This window comes from Argopecten irradians, chromosome 3 (assembly GCF_041381155.1).
Source record: "Argopecten irradians isolate NY chromosome 3, Ai_NY, whole genome shotgun sequence".
In the NCBI taxonomy this organism is placed as follows: domain Eukaryota; kingdom Metazoa; phylum Mollusca; class Bivalvia; order Pectinida; family Pectinidae; genus Argopecten; species Argopecten irradians.
Genome location: NC_091136.1, coordinates 67,446,743 through 67,470,048, shown reverse-complemented (window position 1 = coordinate 67,470,048; position 23,306 = coordinate 67,446,743). Strand labels below are relative to the sequence as shown.

General features: G+C 32.9%; 3 protein-coding genes across 3 annotated transcripts; all 3 read left to right on the top strand.

Moving 5' to 3' along the window:
• The first annotated feature begins 2,548 nt into the window (after positions 1-2,548).
• On the top strand, positions 2,549-4,192 carry LOC138320123 (sulfur globule protein CV2-like). Its single transcript, XM_069263187.1, has 3 exons — positions 2,549-3,448; positions 3,659-3,752; positions 4,102-4,192. The coding sequence occupies exons 1-2, from the start codon at positions 3,085-3,087 to the stop codon at positions 3,706-3,708; spliced, it is 414 nt and encodes a 137-aa protein (XP_069119288.1). The 5' UTR covers positions 2,549-3,084; the 3' UTR covers positions 3,709-3,752; positions 4,102-4,192.
• Positions 4,193-11,476: 7,284 nt separating this feature from the next.
• LOC138320122 (sulfur globule protein CV1-like) lies at positions 11,477-13,352 on the top strand. The gene is made up of 3 exons (XM_069263185.1): positions 11,477-11,810; positions 12,660-12,753; positions 13,112-13,352. Exons 1-2 carry the CDS (start codon positions 11,477-11,479, stop codon positions 12,707-12,709), a joined length of 384 nt encoding a protein of 127 aa, XP_069119286.1. The 3' UTR covers positions 12,710-12,753; positions 13,112-13,352.
• Positions 13,353-20,068: 6,716 nt separating this feature from the next.
• Positions 20,069-21,550, top strand: LOC138320121 (sulfur globule protein CV1-like). The gene is made up of 3 exons (XM_069263184.1): positions 20,069-20,402; positions 21,000-21,093; positions 21,470-21,550. Exons 1-2 carry the CDS (start codon positions 20,069-20,071, stop codon positions 21,047-21,049), a joined length of 384 nt encoding a protein of 127 aa, XP_069119285.1. The 3' UTR covers positions 21,050-21,093; positions 21,470-21,550.
• The last annotated feature ends 1,756 nt before the right edge of the window (positions 21,551-23,306 follow it).

The window sequence follows — 23,306 nt, the reverse complement described above, 5'->3', positions numbered from 1 at the left end:
TATGAAAGAGTCTTTTATTATCACATTTTTCAGAGAAAAAAATGTGGTTTTATAGTGAAAAATATGTGGTGTATTTTTCACTCGAGTAAAAATTTCACCTTTGATATTTCACTCATTTTTAACCAACCAGAACACAACATTTACAGTGAAAATATAGTTGTGAAGGGAATACTTTTAATCGATTTAATTGATTTAATTGAAGTTAATGGACGTAGGCTAGAAGCCTCTATGTCCATATCATAAAACATCAAAATATACATTACAATTATGTCAATGGTACAGGTATTTGTTAGCTCATATATATACATATATCAATAATTATTATAAATGTTGTCCTTTAAGTGGTTATCTAAGAGGATTTCGAAGTCTTTTGTGGTTTCAGCGTTCACGACTATTTCTGGTAAATTGTTCCAACTATCCACATACTTATTTAAATATGATAAAATGTGCACCTTTCCTATATATTTTTTTTGTTTTTAATTGTTTTAGCATGAATGTATTTCATCAGATAATCTTATGAATTTTTCCTCGAAATTTGTGCACCATGTGTAGAACAATAAGCAATGAGTACACCGTGTTCTTTATGACATAGATATGACACGGGTTTATATTATCTAGAGCGTATTTATTTACTCCTAACACATAACGACAGCACAGGAAGCTACATCACACAGCGCAGCAAGTTCTATCTAAGATATTTCAGAAACAATTTTAGCGTTTTCTGAATACGACAGCTATGATAAGAATAGAAAAAGTGTGTTTTTGTGAGGGGTATATACTATAACATGGTGGAGTGATAGCAATGGTTTTACATCTTATACAGTAAGAACAGCATCATTAATGACGGTATATGTTTATTCTAATTATCCACCTCAATGGCTAATTCATTTATCGACAATTCATACATTACACGAGGCAGACACACGAAGCAATATATCTACTCTTTTATTAACACAACTATTGTTCTCCCCAGACATCTTCCATTTTGTCACACAGAGCAGATATTTAAGATATTGAATGTATATTTCAAATATCGAAAACAAATCTTATTTTTTACATTACCTAGCTTTTTATGAGTTTTAAATGTGTCATTGCATATTCCACGTTTTTTTTTTTAAATTTATCATAATTATGTTTTTTTAACATTTTATCAATTGATAAAAAAAAGTTACCAATAGATATAGCACTTTTTGAATATCAGGTAATATTTTGGACACATATTTATTGAAATTGTTTTTAATTTTCTGAGAAATTAAATATCAACTAATTATTTTTATGGATTTGAGATAATTCTGATCATATAAGTAAAATCCTAAAAAAGGAGTTCCTTGATAGTTTCGGTAATTAATTTATAGGTTATACAACCCAGGCAAATACAAAATATGAACTATGTTTGCGAAACACTTAGAAACATCTTTAAGCGGTTATTACATAACATAAAGTACATTACATACGAATCACTTTTTTATTAATTTTATCAATAGAATATTCGTCTTCTAAACAAGTAAAATATTAACACAGAACAACGCTAACCTTTTGTTTTCGTAATTCTATAAAAAAAATGCAGCATTGTATTGCAGAGTGTTTTTTGTCGTATCGTTATTGTACCAATGAGAGTGCTGTAAAACGAATACGTACCTTCTCACTCTCTAGTATTTGTTTTAATCCAATTGGAAATTGTACAATAAACTGTTATACTGTCTTCTGGGGAGATAAAATCGAAACAAAATAGCAAAGATGAGCTTCGTTTTTCTCAATATTTAAAAGTTTAAAAACAACTGATGCCAATTGGATTAAATCACATCAAAAGCATTCCAGAAGATATACATACTTGTTCAACAAAATTTCGTCATTCCAAACAGTAGATCAAAATTATCATTTTAACGATGACGAAATTTCGAAGGTGTTATGCCATATAATGAAGTTTAATCTATCAGAAATGTAATACATGTGAAGTTCCGACAAATATCCGTTATACACATAACATTACACACGATCGGAGCGACAGAACCCTAAAAGGTAGTCGGACCTACCCGCTCGCCCGGGGTCCTTCGTCCGGTCATGATCTGTAGGCACGTGGAAGTAACCTCGATAACAGGAAGTCACGCTATTAGGGGTATATAAGGGCCAGAACCAATCATGGTCGTCACATCAAGTTGACGTCAGACAGGTGAGTGCCTAATTCTACACGGGACGTAGATTTTATCAAGTTTTTATTTTTGTCTTTCTTTTTGGTCAGAATTTGTATGTTGTATGCATTTAATCATTTGCAACATATTCGTTACTTTTATTAGCCACAGCTACTAACAGCCTTAAAAATTTCGCATTTAAAGATGCTCCACCGCCGACAAAGCATAAATGATATTCATTAGTTGAACAATAATTGGTGTTTGATCACGTATATATATGTCTAATTAACACAAAAAATAATATAAAATAATTTATTTCGCCTTGGGTGCATGCGCAATCAGTACTTCCTCCGTATAGGATATAGTGACACGGATTTTTTTCGGGATGCAATTAATTATTTTTCATATTTTTTACTTGAAGTAAAATTAGAAGCTCAAACTTTTCAATGGTGGTAATGGTGTAAAATAAGTAACTTTTGTAACTGAAGAAAAATACTTAATCGTCTGTTCCTGTTTTTGATAGTGAAAAAATACCATTTGTCAGCGGTGGAGCATCTTTAACGTTACAAATAGGACACATTATATTTGCTGATATTCAATACAACAAAAAAAAGTTTAAGGGTCGTCATTGTTTTCTCTCTGTACATACACCCCTAACATTATACAATTCAAAATTGATATTGGATGCGATTCCGATAAAAGCGGTGATATTATGTTTTTTTACAAATTAGTTTAAATAAATGATTATGTAGTGTGCATGATAAAGTAACAAAGAAGATTAATGGATAGCTCATTTAGAGAAATATAGTGTTTTCTTGTAATAATAGTGATAACGTCATCATTGGTAATGGAGGGGGAATGTGTTTAACATAACACTAATATGTATATTCTTTTAATAGACCTTGCTCTTTAAACGTTTGGTTCCACTCTCAGATTCTGTTGATGTGTGTTAACGATGGACTCTTTTTTTCCAGTCACCATGAAGTCCGCTTCTACCGCCCTCATCGCTATTTGCCTCTGTCTCGGCGTGTCATGCGCACTGGGAGCCGGATACGGATCCGGATATAACTCCTATGACACCTATGGAACTATGGGAGGCGGATATACTATGGGATTCGGAAAGGGATACAGTGGCTACGGAAGTGGCTACGGAAGTGGCTACGGAAAGGGATACGGAAAGGGTTACGGAAAGGGATACGTCTCCACGGAGACAGTGATCAGTCAACCGTACCCCTCTCAGATCGCCCTCCCACCACCACCACCAGTCTCTGCAAATGATGATGGTCTGTTCGGACTCGGCGGTGGATCTGGACTTCTGTGTGAGTGTTTAAAGTATTCTATTGACGTACTTTTTCTATACTTCTGATATCATTTAACTTCCATTCATCAATATTTGATATTTTAACTTTTTATAATGGACGCACTAAATGAAAATAGTAACCAAATGAAAAAAATGTATATATATATAAAAAAAATAGTTTAACATTTAAAGTCAATCTAGAAATCTAAATGATTTTTTTCCTTTGCAGTGCTCGGACTTCCCCTTCTCCTTCTGTTGAGGAACTCCAACTCTGGTTAAACTTCTGACAATGACACTCAGTACTATAAAAGCAACTCTGTGATGTAAGTACAGTTGTATATACATATCTTCCTGTGTTCAAACTGTTAACATTTTGTATTAAAACGTTTCTAGAAATGCTTTTTGATTGCGGTTGAGACATATACTCGTCCAACTTTGATCAAGATTGTCATCATCTTCAGAATCCAGTACAAATTTGATTATGGTCGCACGATGTCTCATTTTATGCAATTGTAAAGATTGGCGTAAGAACTAGAATTTGGACACACATTATTTAAGAAAATATTACGGAAATAATTTAAGATTGTTTACCTTGCTTAAAGAACAAGTGAAAGCTTTTCTGCTTTGTTAACTATTGCCGTTTACTGATTTTGTTATTTCTATTTGTTTCAGACATCGCGCAATATTGGCAGTTAACAGTTCGTCTGTGCTATTTGTTTGTATACTTGTGGTTTTTGTTGATTAAAATGTATTTGTAAATGTACTTTATGTGGCTTGTCTTAAATCATATTACAACCCGACATCATAATCTCGGTTTAATACCTAGCGGTTTTCAGTGAATACTAAACGATGTATTCTAAATGAATACTTCCTCGAAGTTACATTTTGACAGAGAAACATGTTATCCTCCTATCGTCCTGCTCATGCCATTAGTTGCAAATAAATACCATATCAATAATTCTTTCGTATTGTTCGAAAAATTAAAGGTTTCTAAAAGTTTTTGATACAACCGCTGTAAATGTTTAAAAGAATCAACAAGAAACGTTTGCAAATATTGATAGAACCATATTGAATGGAGGTTTTCCTGGAATATTTTCATAAAACCGTAAAAATAGATGTCAACTTCGATATCAATAACAAATGTAATGTGCCCCTTATTAAAGGCTTTAAATAATTTATTCACCACCAAAATGGTTAAGGTGTACAATGCTAACAATGCATATATATTTTAATTTGGCAAGTAAGAGCTGAAAATCATTATATTTACATCTACAGTGCAGTAAACTGAATACATAGGTCAGATCATCAAGACAAGTTGTGGTCTACAATTTCACATTTTTACAGTGATATCAGTAATTGTTAAGTTATTTCTGCTAAGTTTTCATCCAAACTTACGTAAGCCAAAAAAAACAAGAATAAATTATTTCTGGTAACTAAAGTTTATAAGGCATCGTACTCATACGTTTGTCAGGTCATTGAATTATTTTCACTGCTTAATTCACTATACCTGATGGATTTCAATAGATTATTGAAATAAAAATACCAATATTTGACCCAGTTTTGGCACATATAACTTTAAAGAATTTCCTTCCATGGACATAGCACGGGAAAACATGTGAAAAAAACGGCACGATTTAGAACATACCACTGTAGTACCAACACGATCTTGTTAAATCACTGAACTATAGGTGTATAAAGGTCGATAGAAAATAGAGATGTTATAATCAACTGCTGGAAGGGGAAATCATATACCAGTGCAATGAAACTGTTGTCATACGTTACAACAAATGTCAATCTTATTTAACCTGTAATCAAAAACATTCTGTACAATTGTGGTAATAATTGTTGAAATATTACATTACAGAATTGTAAACAAACAAAATGTCTAAAATATACAATGTAATAGATATTCATTATTTAAAATCTCCAATTTGGTATAATTCAAGATTTCAAATAGGTGATAACATATCAAATTTTACAAAGAATGGTTCTATAAAGGTTTTTGATAGTTAATGAGCATCATAACTGTACCATGTATACTACAAGTATACTTAAAAAAACTATGGTGTCAGTCCCAGTTTTCTTACTTACATTGTATTAAGGAATAGTAACAGTTGTAAAAACTATGGTGTCAACCCCAGTTTTCTTACTTATTAAGGAATAGTAACAGTTGTAAAACCTATGGTGTCAACCCCAGTTTTCTTACTTATTAAGGAATAGTAACAGTTGTAAAAACTATGGTGTCAAACCCAGTTTTTTTACTTATTAAGGAATAGTAACAGTTGTAAAAACTATGGTGTCAACCCCAGTTTTCTTACTTATTAAGGAATAGTAACAGTTGTAAAAACTATGGTGTCAACCCAGTTTTCTTACTTATTAAGGAATAGTAACAGTTGTAAAAACTATGGTGTCAACCCCAGTTTTCTTACTTATTAAGGAATAGTAACAGTTGTAAAAACTATGGTGTCAAACCCAGTTTTTTTACTTATTAAGGAATAGTAACAGTTGTAAAAACTATGGTGTCAAACCCAGTTTTTTTACTTATTAAGGAATAGTAACAGTTGTAAAAACTATGGTGTCAAACCCAGTTTTTTTACTTATTAAGGAATAGTAACAGTTGTAAAAACTATGGTGTCAAACCCAGTTTTCTTTACTTATTAAGGAATAGTAACAGTTGTAAAAATATGGTGTCAAACCCAGTTTTTTTACTTATTAAGGAATAGTAACAGTTGTAAAAACTATGGTGTCAACCCCAGTTTTCTTACTTATTAAGGAATAGTAACAGTTGTAAAAACTATGGTGTCAACCCCAGTTTTCTTACTTATTAAGGAATAGTAACAGTTGTAAAAACTATAGTGTCAAACCCAGTTTTCTTACTTATTAAGGAATAGTAACAGTTGTAAAAACTATGGTATCAACCCCAGTTTTCTTACTTATTAAGGAATAGTAACAGTTGTAAACACGATATCACAAGATACTCCGTATACTGGATTAATCTATCCAAATATTTGATAGTTATGGAAACATTTTTAAAAAGGACCAAAAGATGTCTACAATAAGAAATTATAGGAAGATGTCAACGAAATGTTTGAAATAGATGACGAAATCTGAAAACACATATATATATACAGTTCCCTTTTTGCAAACTAAAAATACAAAATTACAGTGGTTACAATATAGAATAAACTATTTGCTTTTATTAAAAGATAAGCAAAAACAATGTATCCATTCCATTTGCATTTATTGAAAAAACACCAATTTACTCATTCAATTTGCATTTATTGAAAATAGACACCAGTTTATTCATTCCATTTTCTTATGATAAAAGTTTTTTCGAGATAATCTTTCCAGTTGATTTAAAGCTACAAAATAGTAATAATAATAATAATAAAAAAATTAAATTAAAAAAAACCCAACTCATTTATGAAGAATACACATCATCGATTTATGTTCTGGAAATCAACTATTTTCATAAGTGATTTGATTTAAGATAAAAATGATGATCTATTAAATTTTGAAGACATCTGAAGAATTGTGTCATACGGTAAGACCAGAGTGGCGAACCTTTGATACCCTAGCCTGCATCTAGAGCTTTTCATTATTATCATTACTGATTATGTTGGGGATGGGGGATAATAAATGCAACACAGATTTCTAATTTGGAGTTGGATGTGTGTTAACAAACAGCTATCGATATGTTTCTGATGATCTTGGGTAAAGTCAAAACGGTCCTCATTTTTACCACATCATTATATTTCCGATAGTTATATGTACATACACCTTCTAACACACAAACAATACTGCTTAACCGTTACTGTTCCGTAGGTATGCTGTCATCTTCTGTTACACTTTGGAAGTTTAAGGCATAACACATTCTTTCATATATTTATTTAAGAATGAATTGATATAATCTGATCACATCGAATAAAACAAATATATTTATTGTATATACATGTATTTATCTCGATGGTTAGCGCCATTTTAGTGTTTTTTTAATTAGTCAGAAGACCCAGACCCTCCTTTTGGTAGGTAGACCGTACTAGGTCTGATTGTGCGTAATATATCACGACATATTCCCAAAGTAGTCATTAACACAACACACATCCTGTATTGATAAACATATGTGGATTGTTGGATGTAAATTACCTAAGTAGTCGCTATAAGTAACACAACACACATCCTGTATTGATTAACATATGTGGATTGTTGGATGTTAATTCCCTAAGTAGTCGCTATAAGTAACACAACACACATCCTGTATTGATAAACATATGTGGATTGTTGGATGTTAATTCCCTAAGTAGTCGCTATAAGTAACACAACACACATCCTGTATTGATAAACATATGTGGATTGTTGGATGTAAATTCCCTAAGTAGTCGCTATAAGTAACACAACACACATCCTGTATTGATAAACATATGTGGATTGGTGGATGTAAATTCCCTAAGTAGTCGCTATAAGTAACACAACACACATCCTGTATTGATAAACATATGTGGATTGTTGGATGTTAATTCCCTAAGTAGTCGCTATAAGTAACACAACACACATCCTGTATTGATAAACATATGTGGATTGTTGGATGTAAATTCCCTAAGTAGTCGCTATAAGTAACACAACACACATCCTGTATTGATAAACATATGTGGATTGTTGGATGTTAATTCCCTAAGTAGTCGCTATAAGTAACACAACACACATCCTGTATTGATTAACATATGTGGATTGTTGGATGCTAATTCCCTAAGTAGTCGCTATAAGTAACACAACACACATCCTGTATTGATTAACATATGTGGATTGTTGAATGTAAATTCCCTAAGTAGTCGCTATAAGTAACACAACACACATCCTGTATTGATAAACATATGTGGATTGTTGAATGTAAATTCCCAAAGTAGTCATTATCACTAACACAACACACATCCTGTATTGATAAACGTATGTGGATTGTTGGATGTAAATTCCCAAAGTAGTCGCTATAAGTAACACAACACACATCCTGTATTGATAAACGTATGTGGATTGTTGGATGTAAATTCCCTAAGTAGTCGCTATAAGTAACACAACACACATCCTGTATTGATAAACATATGTGGATTGTTGGATGTTAATTCCCTAAGTAGTCGCTATAAGTAACACAACACACATCCTGTATTGATTAACATATGTGGATTGTTGAATGTAAATTCCCTAAGTAGTCGCTATAAGTAACACAACACACATCCTGTATTGATAAACATATGTGGATTGTTGGATGTTAATTCCCTAAGTAGTCGCTATAAGTAACACAACACACATCCTGTATTGATAAACATATGTGGATTGTTGAATGTAAATTCCCAAAGTAGTCGCTATCAGTAACACAACACACATCCTGTATTGATAAACATATGTGGATTGTTGAATGTAAATTCCCAAAGCAGTCGCTATAAGTAACACAACACACATCCTGTATTGATAAACATATGTGGATTGTTGAATGTAAATTCCCAAAGTAGTCGCTATAAGTAACACAACACACATCCTGTATTGATAAACATATGTGGATTGTTGGATGTAAATTCCCAAAGTAGTCGCTATAAGTAACACAACACACATCCTGTATTGATAAACATATGTGGATTGTTGAATGTAAATTCCCTAAGTAGTCGCTATAAGTAACACAACACACATCCTGTATTGATAAACATATGTGGATTGTTGAATGTAAATTCCCAAAGTAGTCATTATCACTAACACAACACACATCCTGTATTGATAAACGTATGTGGATTGTTGGATGTAAATTCCCAAAGTAGTCGCTATAAGTAACACAACACACATCCTGTATTGATAAACGTATGTGGATTGTTGGATGTAAATTCCCTAAGTAGTCGCTATAAGTAACACAACACACATCCTGTATTGATAAACATATGTGGATTGTTGGATGTTAATTCCCTAAGTAGTCGCTATAAGTAACACAACACACATCCTGTATTGATTAACATATGTGAATTGTTGAATGTAAATTCCCTAAGTAGTCGCTATAAGTAACACAAACACATCTGTATTGATAACATATGTGGAATGTACATTCGCTAAAGTACACACACATCGTATGATAACATATGTGATGTTGAATGTAAATTCCCAAGTAGTCGCTATAGTAACACAAACACATCCTGTATTGATAAACATATGTGGATTGTTGGATGTTAATTCCCTAAGTAGTCGCTATAAGTAACACAACACACATCCTGTATTGATAAACATATGTGGATTGTTGAATGTAAATTCCCAAAGTAGTCGCTATCAGTAACACAACACACATCCTGTATTGATAAACATATGTGGATTGTTGAATGTAAATTCCCAAAGCAGTCGCTATAAGTAACACAACACACATCCTGTATTGATAAACATATGTGGATTGTTGAATGTAAATTCCCAAAGTAGTCGCTATAAGTAACACAACACATACATGTATCCTGTATTGATAAACATATGTGGATTGTTGAATTTAAATTCCCAAAGTAGTCGCTATAAGTAACACAACACACATCCTGTATTGATAAACATATGTGGATTGTTGGATGTAAATTCTCTAAGTAGTCGCTATAAGTAACACAACACACATCCTGTATTGATAAACATATGTGGATTGTTGGATGTAAATTCTCTAAGTAGTCGCTATAAGTAACACAACACACATCCTGTATTGATTAACATATGTGGATTGTTGGATGCTAATTCCCTAAGTAGTCGCTATAAGTAACACAACACACATCCTGTATTGATAAACATATGTGGATTGTTGAATGTAAATTCCCTAAGTAGTCGCTATAAGTAACACAACACACATCCTGTATTGATAAACATATGTGGATTGTTGGATGTTAATTCCCAAAGTAGTCGCTATCAGTAACACAACACGGCCACCGCGGCACCTATTAGTGTTTTTATTGACTGTTACCTCTAAAGTTCTAAGTGTGACCGATATCACTTTCATAATTTCTACTTAAGCATCGTATATGATTCTCCACTATCAGATATAATGAATGAAATATTTTCTTTCAACAGTCATATAATACAAATTAGTAAACGGAACAGTTTTGTGGCAGCAAAATTTATTTATTTGCAATTTATAACGTTTTAGTGATTAAAATGTGACCGATATCCCTGCTGTCGAAAAATATTGTGAAGAGGTGTTTGCATAATCTGAGCTAGTTTGACGATATCTAATAATTTCCCAGAGTCTCTAACAATACACTGTCTTTGACGCACGATAGGTTTAGAAGATGCATTGCTGTCATAATTTCAGCCGATTTTCATCTTGAAGCGGGCGTTTTTCCATTGTTTTTGTGTGCCCGATATCACTTCCGGTGACGTAGGTTGTCCCCATTGTATTTGTATATTTATGAAATATTGAAGTTTTGCCTGTTCAATGTTCTTTGTTGAATTTTATTGAGTTCATATTCGTTTTCGAAAGAAATCAAGATAAATGCAATCACACATATATAAATATAGCGGAATTTTGTGTTGGAATTCGAGTAAATATCTAAATGTGAATACAAATTGCATTAAAAAGTACCACAATAAATATTTCCCGAAACACTACTGAGGATAAGAAAGTTTTCAAATCGATAATATTTAATAAGTTTATACCATCCCGACAGCAAATAAGTGGTATGTTGGTACAATATTACCTCTCCCTACTTCCGGCCTGTCAACAGCTGGACACGCCCCCGGCTGCTCTCCGTCACCTTACACATGCCGCGTGGAAGCTAGGGATCAGGAAGTCACGAGACGTTAGGGTAGGGGCTATATAAGGTCCGGGGTCTGACTGGATCCTCACACACAGCTGGTAAGTCCTCTTCTAGACACTTACGATTAACTTTGTGTCGTTAGCTATCTAGCTATTGGTTTATTACTAGTCAGAATATTTCGGATTCTAAAATATCAATGTCACCTACATTTGAATACAAACGTGTTTGTTATGAAGTTTAATAATTGTGTAAAGCTGTTGTTTTAGTAATGATTTTTTTATTTTACAGTCACCATGAAGTCCTCCTCAGCCGCCCTCATCGCTATTTGCCTCTGTCTCGGCGTGTCATGCGCTCTAGGAGCCGGATACGGTTCAGACTACTACGATTCCTATGGTAGTATCGGAGGAGGATACAACATGGGATACGAAAGTGGCTACGGAAGTGGATACGGAAGCGGATACGGAAGTGGATACGGAAGTGGATACGGGCACTCCAAGGGATACGGAAAGGGATACGTGTCCACCGAGACAATTATCAGACAACCCTACGTACCCATGGCTCCCCCAGTTCCACCAATGAACGATCAGGATGATGGACTTTTCGGACTCGGAGGATCTGGACTTCTGTGTAAGTAACAGTTAATTTGTCATATAAGCAATGTTGTATTGTACATTACGTAGTATATTATATAAAATCACAAATAGGACGGATTTTGTTTGTCTTACCACCACCCCTACCAGTTACCATAGACAACCTTTGTACACTTATCATAGCCAATATTGTCCCTTGGCCGTTCTCCCTTTCTTATGTCAGGAGTAGACTTCTATGTCAGTGAAAGGTCCATTATGTGCTTTAATGTATGAAATCTCTAATTAAGGAATTATAAATTTAATTCATAATTAGGGACTAATTATAAGCTACAACATGATCTCTAGTGATCAGTGACTTACAAACACGGAGGCCTACTAAACCGTATATTGGTCGATTATTTCCCCATAAATGTTCAGTTTAAGTATTCCGTAATAGCTCGCCAAATGATCTAAGTGTTAAACATTACTTTTGTCAGTATAACAATGAATAGCTTAGCTGCTGCTTAAACCAAAAATTCAAAACCGGAAGTGCGTGATCTGTCACATGTGAAAAGTATGCCTACGCGATCTAAATCATTTGTTTTAGAATGATATTATTTGATAGATCAACTTAATGTATGTTTCATAATCATTGAACATTGGAGATGAACAGTTGTATAACAGTTTATATTAGAACTTCTTTCTTGTCAGTTTGAGTTTTTCTTGGTTTCTTCATCAATTATCTGTCATCGCATTACCTTTTTTATCTGTTTTAGTATTATTTTTTTATCTTATAAATTCAGTTGATTGTTTTGACGATATAATTTCTTTGTTGTTCTACAACCATCATCTACATGTCGTGTATATTTCGTAAAACGATTCCATAATAATATCCTTTCCCTTGCAGTGCTCGGACTTCCCCTTCTCCTTCTGTTGAGGAACTCCAACTCTGGTTAAACTCCTGACAATGACACTCAGTACTATACAAGCAACTCTGTGATGTAAGTATATACATATCTTCTTGTGATCATATTGTTTTTATTCCATAGCGGTAAGAACATTAAAGTATCCTTATTTAACACTTTGTATCAAACATCAATTTGTATCCATTACCTTTAGTTTTAATTTTCTTTTGTTCTAGTTTGTTCTCAACTATAATGATACAATTTAGCTATTACGTATAAATAAATGACTCTGGGCTAAGTGTTTAGAAGTTATACATTTTTTTGCGACATGATAATTATTCCAAATATGTTAACGGTAATATGTATTCAAAATGTACAGTCCTTATCTAATTTCACACATCGAGAACATTAATGTTGCCATACCTTGTAACACTGTAATTTCTTTTCGTTTCAGACATCGCGCAATATTGACAATAACCAGTTCGTCCGTGTGGAATTATTTGTATGTCTGTTATATTGTTATGTTTATTAAAAAACTTGTCTGAAAATGAAGTCTGAATGTTTTATTTTACATATTCTCTCACCTAGATGAGAATCACTGAATGTGTTTGAGATTTAATTGAATCAAATAAGAAAAATCGGACTACGCTGAGGAGAAAACAATATATATCAGGAAATGTTGACAACAATTCCAACTGGACACAATATTTCCAGAGACACTTGTATATATAGAATAAAGCATTGCATAAACGCTAAACTGTTTTATGTAAACAATGGTTGTTATATTTTTGACACGCATTGATGCATAACACACATTGGATGCTCAAGCAAATGCAGTCGTTAGCGAAACTAGCTTTGAAAAGAAAAAAGATAAAAAATAAAGCATGAAAATAAAACTTATTTCTTAGTCTCTTCAGAGAAAAATATCAGTTGATGAAACAGCTATGATTTGGCGGGAAATAGTGGCTGCCAGTGGCTTCCGGTGTGTGTTCATGAACAACCGACTAAACAGTAACAGTTGATGTAATAGTCCCATCAATATACCAGTTATATAAAGATGAATACGACACTTCAATCCATTCCAAATATTGTAATTAAAATACATTTTCAAATTCATCCATTTGAATACTATTTTAACATTCGTTCATTGAATTCTCACGCTGACTTAACCCCAGTCTTTTAGTGACCTTCTTGAACTCTAATGAAGGTATTAGTAGGCCAGAGCCTAACTGAAAATGCTAATGTTGGAAATTAACATTTAGTAGGGTTAAGTAGCAAATTATAGACTCTGTGCAGTGGCAATGTAAATATGTAACATTAAGTCCGATTTCTATCTTTCCAAAACAAAATCAATAAATCATGTATAAAGAATGCATTTTGAACAGTCATTGTGCTCAAAATTTGTATACATAGCTGCAGTAACACATCTAAACATTTGTACAACGATCTAGGTGTTATTTCAACGCTAATCAAAATAAACAAAAACTTAAATTCTGCTCTGGCGAGGTTTCATTCTCGTTGCAGTCTCGTTTCAATTAATCAAAGAATTTTTGTGAATAATTGTCTCTATTTATAGAAAGTTACCATACACAAAATTTGTCTAAAAAGTAGACTTCTATTGTTTGTAGAATTGTTTATATACAAATTTTTTAAAATGTCCAATTTGGTGGCCATTTTGAAACAGTGCTTTTCTTACACTTTGAAGAGATGTAAAATTTCACATTGTTCACTAAAATTGTCTCTACGACGACAATTTTATCTATATCAAGTTTTTAAGCACTTAAGAGTGAAATTATAAGCTATTAGCCTTTTATTTTTACATTTTAGTGATACTAACGTAATTTGAATTTTTAGCAGAAATTGTTGAAATAACAAATTATGTAACGGGACAAAATATGAAGCACATGTACACTGACCCCTATTTTTATGCTGACTGTAGAAACGTTTCTTTCTCTTTAACTGCAAGCGTTAATCATCAGAACGTTTTCTGTGAGGCCTTAAATCTGTCAGAAATCAGACAATTTTATGGTGTGAGGCGTTAAATCTGTCAGAAATCAGAAAATTTAGGGGATAGGGATAACATACTCAGTTTGTGTCCATTGGTTCTGTGGGATTTTTTCCAGTTCTAGATAGATACCCTCTGTTTTATTATAATTCTTATAATTGATTTTTGGCCCAGATGCTTCATCAGTTTACATGATTTTTTTTCTATTCACTGTTTTATTCATACGATGTGTATTAATGGGACAAACTATCAAGCACACTGGCACTTTATTTTTATGCTGGTCTTAGAAAGAGTAACGTTTTTTGTTTTTAACTGCAAATTTTTTTCTGTCACAAATCAGAAAAGACGAAAATTAAGGTTTGTTAATTTTCGTCTTTTCGGGTCGAAAAGACGAGATTTTTGAAGGCGAAAAGACGAGAATCAATGCCGCTAATTAGCGTATATCATTTTCGTCTTTTCGTGTTTGACTTTTCGTCTTTTCGTCTTTCGGTACGAAAAGACGACCGAAAAGACGATATTTTAATTTGTTAAATTTCGTCTTTTCGGGGAGAAAAGACGAAATTTAAGGTTTCTTAATTTTCGTCTTTTCGGGGCGAACAGACGAAAAGACGAAATGGCACAAATCAGCCACCGTAGATATGTGTTTTTAATGTTAATTATTTTAAAATTGCAAAATTGAAAACCCTACGTACCATTATATTCCTATTTGCTTTTTAACTATACATTTGCAACACACAAGTTAAACATAATACATGTACATAATAACATTTACAATAATGGCAACACCGTAAATGTGACATAGATTATTGAAGAGAAAATTTTGCTAGTTGACTCCACCGATGATTTATTAAAATGCAATTTCCAACACAGTCTTTATTAATACTAAATGTGTTATTTTGGAAGATTAGAGAAAAAAATCAAAGTAAATCAACTTCTTTGTCAGCGTTTCAAACATATATATATGTTTCTGGTTCTTGACCTTGTATAATTGCAATATATTTTCTGGGTATATTTTTCGTTATTTTGGAAATCTCTGCAATCCAATTTTGTTTAAAGATAAGTTTTCTTTAGAGTTTATACAGTTTTTCCTGTTCTCACTCCATATGTCTGATACTTTAGTGATTCCACTTTTTGAAAGGGAAGGTATAAATGATGGTCCTCTATTTGTTTCCGAATTGTGATATCCCATTAGGTACTATTTTTTATTTCATATTTGACCATATGTTAATAAGAGTGCAATTGAATAGGTACATTGTATTTGATTGCTATTATTTAATCCATTCAAATCAGTTAGGAAATTAGTTTAAATATATGTATTATCAAGATTATAAGTAGTATTTCCCAGCAGCATTCCATGTCTGAGTTTTGGTTTGCAGAATTTTGTAGATTGTCTTTAATTTGGTATTTTCTACAAAGTCTGTCAGATTTATCATTTCGATGCTTCAATTTGATTGACTTTCCCATCCCATGCATAGTCCCATATGAGTTCTTTATTCCCTGTACATATTTTACAGGAATACTTCTGGCTTCTATCTCAAATTCCATTAAGGACATATTAAAAGATTTGATGATAATAGGAGATTTCAGAAAAGATGGCTTGACGACACAGAAAGTTTACATCCGGGTCCTCAAAGGTACAAACACAATATGGCGACTAATAAAAACAATAACAGATACGTACATCACTGCTACAAAATCGATACTGTGACAAAAGTATACACTTTCATACTTGCAAATTCTGGCATTAAAATAGTTTCTTATTGTTTCAGAGGTTACAGACATTTATATTTACAATTTCTTATTGCTAAATATAGTTGTGTAGATTTATATATAGTGTTGAGGCCAGCTTGCGAAGCGGTGCCGGGCCGTCACATGTACCCGCTTTTTGTTCACACGTAGAAATCCATGTTGTGAAAAAGTTATGAATAAATAATTGATTTCAATGTATCATATTTCTGTAATACACGGAAAATCTGTTCATAACACTATTTAATATAAATATAACGAAATGTGAACCACCTGGTCAGACCACGGCCGCTCGTGTATGGCTTCGCCGGTAGATCACCTCGGTCGACAGCCATTAGTTGGGAAATTAATAATATTTATACGTAATTACTAACGTATATCTCAACAAGTACTTGTAAAAGATATATATTTCGTTATTTCCTATGTATATCTGGTTTTAAATAAATGGTATAAACCACTGTTACACATAAATGAAGATGTACGTGTACGTACACGTACAGTATTGCTGCCGATATCTCGAAAAATAAAATAGTGAAATCGTTCAATTTTCATGAGTTTATTTTTAAATTTTTAGTCACTTTTATTCCATGTGCCGTTATGTGAAATGCCAAATTGAGGTGATAATACTTTTAAGTAATTTGAATGCATGTTAGATAGACTACATTTAGATTTATGAATTACAACATAGCTAGATCGTAATACTATAAATGCCGACCAGGATACATTGCGCACGGCTTCGAGAATCCTAAAATACTCGAAGTTTTGTTTTAAAATATGATAAAAAGAAACTATAAAATGACTCATTTGAATGTCATAAACTAAATTCCAAAATTTCTGACGAAAAAGTTAACCAGAATATATAATTTTGTGACTCTGAAAAAATGACGAAATTCGGGATCTCGGCAGTACTGTACGTAATGGCTGCCGTGCGCTTGGGGTAATCTACGAAGGCAAATTGTAATTTGGTCATAATCACACATCGTAAGATGTTTTACCAAGTTAAACTTAGAAAACAGCAGTCGCTTATTAAAATGTCATTATATTATTTGGGGAAACATGGAATTTAATATGTAGTTTCTGTTAATTTTGTAACTTCTGTCAATGTTTATACGTTTGTCTAATGTCGACCGTGTTTTTACTCGTGGCGGTCGAAAATGGAGTATAAACAGAGTAAAATATATGAATACCAGATGTTTATTTCTAAATATTTTTGTTAAATATATTTATTTACCCTTTTTATAATAATAATAACGCAATAGTTCTCGGATTGTCGCACTATTTATTACAATAAAAACAATCATCGCAAGCGGCTGTGTTCCCACTATGTTTATGTGTAGATACACAGAGTTGTACCTTTGAGCGCCCGGATGTACCTTTCTGAAATCTCCTATAGTTTCCCCTTAAAAAGTGAGATTTCTTGATTCTATACTTTGAGACAGTTCTTTTTCTTTAGAATTTTTTCTTTCCATATCTTATTCTTATCTATCACGTGTCCATGAATGATGCTTAACGATACTCCACCGCCGACAGAGCATAAATGATATTCGGGATGCAAATAATTATTTTTCATATTTTTAACTTGAAGTAAAATTAAAAGCTCAAACTTTTCAATGGTGGCAATGGTGTAAAGTAAGTAACCTTTGTAACTGAAGAAAAATACTAAATCGTCTGCTGCTGTTTTTGATAGAGAAAAAATACCATTTGTCAGCAGTGGAGCGTCTTTAATGTTTAACAGCAGTTTTTTGTCGATTTTTTATATTGTTTTTTTTAAGCATATATAGATACCCTCTGTTTAATTATAATATGTATGATTTGTTTTTGGCCCATATGCTTCAGAAATCTAAATGTTTATTTCATAGATTTTTCTTTTTTTTATTCAGAAGTTTTGTATAATCAGCAAACATGTTTAATTGATTTCAATGGTTCCTGGTAACTGTATTTATCGGATGTGATAGTACATACTAATGGCCGTGCCTGTAATATATATAAGGTAGTCGTGTGATTGGGAAGCTTTGACGGACTGATCTTGTGATTTCAAAATAAGCCAATGTATGTTTTTCTGTATGCACGTTTTTTTTTTTTAATTTATTAGAATAATATATACCTATATAAAAAATATTACCCCTTTAAAAGTCCTGTCTAATTTCTTCATTCATAAATCTATTTTCTATTCCTTTTTTATTCAGATTAATCATTATCCCATCCCTCTGTCTTAAAAGGCTTTTTATATAACTTTATTCAATGAGTATACCATCGATTCCACTTAAATAATTTTCTATACATTTTGTATTCAGATTAATCATTACCCCATCCCTCTGTTTTAAAATGCTTTTTATATAACTTTATTCAATGAGTATATCATCGATTCCACTTAAATAATTTTCTATACATTTTGTATTCAGATTAATCATTACCCCATCCCTCTGTCTTAAAATGCTTTTTATATAACTTTATTCAATGAGTATATCATCGATTCCACTTAAATAATTTTCTATACATTTTGTATTCAGATTAATCATTACCCCATCCCTCTGTTTTAAAATGCTTTTTATATAACTTTATTCAATGAGTATATCATCGATTCCACTTAAATAATTTTCTATACATTTTGTATTCAGATTAATCATTACCCCATCCCTCTGTCTTAAAAAAGTTTTTTTTATAAAACTTTCTCCAATGTCACCGGGGCTAAACGTACAAACCGGGCTACGCTACTTACGCGTGTGGAAACATAGAAAAATGTCGTCTACGGGTGTGCGCGTAAAAAAAGGCTTTAATTAATAACGAGGATATATTCTCGTGTGTAAGGGCCATGTCAATACGTGACTTTGAAGGCCCACGGTATATCGACTTGTTTTAGGATTCGCCCTATGTGTTGTAATATAAAGTTTCTGATCAATCTTATTAAAGCATTGATAACCATATATTCCCTTTTTTGGTTCGAGTTGCTATCTTTTGACTTATCCAGCACACACAGTTAAAATCACCTATTAAACTATCGTTTGTCGTACCATCAGATATGATAAATCTACCCAATGTATTGAAAAACTATGTCCTATAGTCACCTGGATTAGGTATATACGTATGATCTATTTAGGAAATCGTAATATTTGTTAACACTTTACAAGATACTTCCGTGGTTGTCTCTAAAATAATCTGATGTTTTGAAATGTGATGCGTGGTTAAATGAAATAGCTACTTCTCCCGTATTGTTTTACCTATTAGTCCAAATTCCTCCCCGCCTGTAATACCCTTTCATTCATGTTTTCACTTTTACAATATATCAAAATATATACCATGTGTTCCTTGTAAGCAAATAGTACCGCCTGTCAACGGCTGGACACGCCCCCGGCTGCTCTCCGTCACCTTACACATGCCGCGTGGAAGCTAGGGATCAGGAAGTCACGAGACGTTAGGGTAGGGGCTATATAAGGTCCGGGGTCTGACTGGATCCTCACACACAGCTGGTAAGTCCTCTTCTAGACACTTACGATTAACTTTGTGTCGTTAGCTATCTAGCTATTGGTTTATTACCAGTCAGGATTTTTTTAATCTAAAATATCAATGTCACCTACATTTGAATACAAACGTGTTTGTTATGAAGTTTGATAATTGTGTAAAGCTGTTGTTTTAGTAATGATTTCTTATTTTACAGTCACCATGAAGTCCTCCTCAGCCGCCCTCATCGCTATTTGCCTCTGTCTCGGCGTGTCATGCGCTCTAGGAGCCGGATACGGTTCAGACTACTACGATTCCTATGGTAGTATCGGAGGAGGATACAACATGGGATACGAAAGTGGCTACGGAAGTGGATACGGAAGCGGATACGGAAGTGGATACGGAAGTGGATACGGGCACTCCAAGGGATACGGAAAGGGATACGTGTCCACCGAGACAATCATCAGACAACCCTACGTACCCATGGCTCCCCCAGTTCCACCAATGAACGATCAGGATGATGGACTTTTCGGACTCGGAGGATCTGGACTTCTGTGTAAGTAACAGTTAATTTGTCTTTGTCATATAAGCTATGTTGTATTGTAGTAGATGATTTGAAATCACAAGTAGGATGGATTACGTTTGTCCCCACCAGTTACCACTGCCATAGAAAACTGTTAAAAATATATTAAATCTCTTAATAAGGAATTATACATATAAAATCTATGAATAAGGACTAACTAAAGTATTAAGTTTAAATATTCCGTAATAGCTTACCAAGTTATCTCAATGAACAAATATTTGTAGCTGTCTTTCAAATCAGAAATTCAAAACCGGAGTGCCTGTTTTCTCATATGTAAACATATGCTTACGGGATCTAAAAAATTATTTTGGAGTGATCTCATTTTGATAGATCAACTTAATTTGTGTTTCATAATCATTGAACATTGGATATGAATGTTTGGGTTTTTCTTGGTTTCTTCATCAATTATCTGTCATCGCATTAACTTTTTTACGTTTTTTAGTTTTTTTTAATCCTTTCAATATAGTTGATTGTTTTGACGAAATAATTTAATTGGGGTTCTACTACCATCATCTACATGTCGTACATATTTTGTACAGCGATTCCATAATAATATCCTTTCCCTTGCAGTGCTCGGACTTCCCCTTCTCCTTCTGTTGAGGAACTCCAACTCTGGTTAAACTCCTGACAATGACACTCAGTACTATACAAGCAACTCTGTGATGTAAGTATATACATATCTTCATGTGATCATATTGTTTTTATTCTATAGCGGTAAGAACATTTTTATACAAGCTTTTTCATTTCATGAATATTTAACACTTTGTATTAAACAGCAATTTTTAGTGTATCCATTACCTTTCGTTGAAAATGTCTTTTGTTCTAGTTCTCAAATATAATGATATAATTTTGCTATAAGGTATAAAAATTAATGATTCTGAGCATAGTGTTTAGGAAAAGAACATATTTGTGACATTTGAATTATTCCAAATATCATAACGGTAATGTGTCTTCAAAAAGTATAGTCCTTATCTAATTTCACACATCGAAAACACTGATGTTGCCATACCTTGTAACACTGTAATTTCTTTTCGTTTCAGACATCGCGCAATATTGACAATAACCAGTTCGTCCGTGTGGAATTATTTGTATGTCTGTTATATCGTTATGTTTATTAAAAAACTTGTCTGAAAATGAAGTCTGAATGTTTTATTTTAGATATTCTCTCACCTAGATGAGAATCACTGAATGTGTTTGTTATTTAACTAAATCAAATAAGAAAAATCGGACTACGCTGAGGAGAAAACAATATGGCAGAAAATTTTGATAACAATTTCAACTGGACACAATATTTCCAGAGACGCTTGTATAGAATAAATCATTGTGTAAACATCATGTGCAAATTAATCCAGCTGAACCTATGAGGAAGTAAATGATTGATGAGAAAAATATGTCTACATTACTGTAAACCAACTTACATGTATATTGAAGGTAATAAAATGTCGCGTTTTCATGTCTATGATTTGTTTACGAAGATTGGATTGGGCGATGTAGACTTCTATGATGTATTTGGTTCCTGTTAGAATCGTTAAGATAAGTTGCTTTACGGATCAGATACACAATAAATACATGTTGTCATTATGCTCTCTTTGGGGTTCTCTCAATAACAACTGACTGTTAAAAGGTTACTTGTGTTGATGATTTGATCTATTCAGAAAGAATGCAGTGAATTCCATATCTCTCAGCACATCTTTAGGAAATTGTTTTTTTCAATAATGAGTTGATGGTTTCTACACGAAAATTAAGATTGCCCTCATTGACATTTTTTTTTACATTTGCATTATTAATGCATGTTTCAGATGACTACTATTGCAACTGTAGCAGTGATATATCTTATCCATTGTATCAGGGATGGACTCGATATCTAAAACTCAACAATTGGATCACTAAATTACATATTTGAACGAATTTACAAAACTGTACAAAATTATCAATTTCGTTTTATATTTGCCATTTAAAATCATAAACGGTTTATATACCACGTCAAATCGATACATTTGATTGTCAACAGCTAAAACAAAGAGCAAATAAACATTTTTTTCTATTAAGTGGGATCTGAAATTACAAAAGTCTCCACCGGAACTTGTTTTTCTGAATATCTTGAACTCTCAGATCAACACGTCCTTCACCAACTGGTCAAACTAGTGATGATTTAATATGATTCAATGCCGACAAGTGTAGAGAAATAATTAACGAGCCGGTGACTACATGATAACACGTACCCGGACACAGGTGACATGCCCTGGGCTAGGTTGTCGTAAGCCCTAGCCCACGTTCTTTGTCTATGTTAGTTTTACATAAAGTAAAAAATGTACTTACTGTGACCTTATGGTACAAGTGTAGCACAGGTAAATACAGGTAAATACAGGTAAGTCATTTTCTAAAACAGACTATAACTTACCTGTAATTAGCCCCATTGTTCTCTATTGTTCCTCCTCCTAATGTTAAAGGGACAATTCAGTAAGGCTAATTCGTTACATAACCACGAAGCAAAATATGACATTAATGTATTGATCTACATTCCTTATGAAACATAAGACAAGAAATAGTGACACATTCCACAACATTGTTAAGTATTTTGATTAATACCATTTAAATTCCAGATCGTTGATCAATACGAATAAGCAGATACAACATGTACGCTGTTCCCTTACCGAGTCAAAGTCACGCACGTTAAACAAATGCAATATATAACAACTGAGGAGTTGATGAAATTATTTTTAAACAAGAACATGCATCTAATAATGTTAACACAACTGTAAGAGCGATTTGAGTAGTTCAAGACAAAAAATGCTTTACTACACAGGCAAGGGTCAGGGTTCGGCATACAAGGCTATGTGTAATGGCGATTGAACATTTCACATACACTTGACTGTA

Coding starts and splice junctions, on each gene's coding strand:
- LOC138320122 (XM_069263185.1), top strand. CDS start 11,477: ATGAAGTCCTCCTCAGCCGCCCTCATCGCTATTTGCCTCTGTCTCGGC. Junction 11,811..12,659: donor CGGAGGATCTGGACTTCTGT/GTAAGTAACAGT, acceptor TTTCCCTTGCAG/TGCTCGGACTTCCCCTTCTC.
- LOC138320123 (XM_069263187.1), top strand. CDS start 3,085: ATGGACTCTTTTTTTCCAGTCACCATGAAGTCCGCTTCTACCGCCCTC. Junction 3,449..3,658: donor CGGTGGATCTGGACTTCTGT/GTGAGTGTTTAA, acceptor TTTCCTTTGCAG/TGCTCGGACTTCCCCTTCTC.
- LOC138320121 (XM_069263184.1), top strand. CDS start 20,069: ATGAAGTCCTCCTCAGCCGCCCTCATCGCTATTTGCCTCTGTCTCGGC. Junction 20,403..20,999: donor CGGAGGATCTGGACTTCTGT/GTAAGTAACAGT, acceptor TTTCCCTTGCAG/TGCTCGGACTTCCCCTTCTC.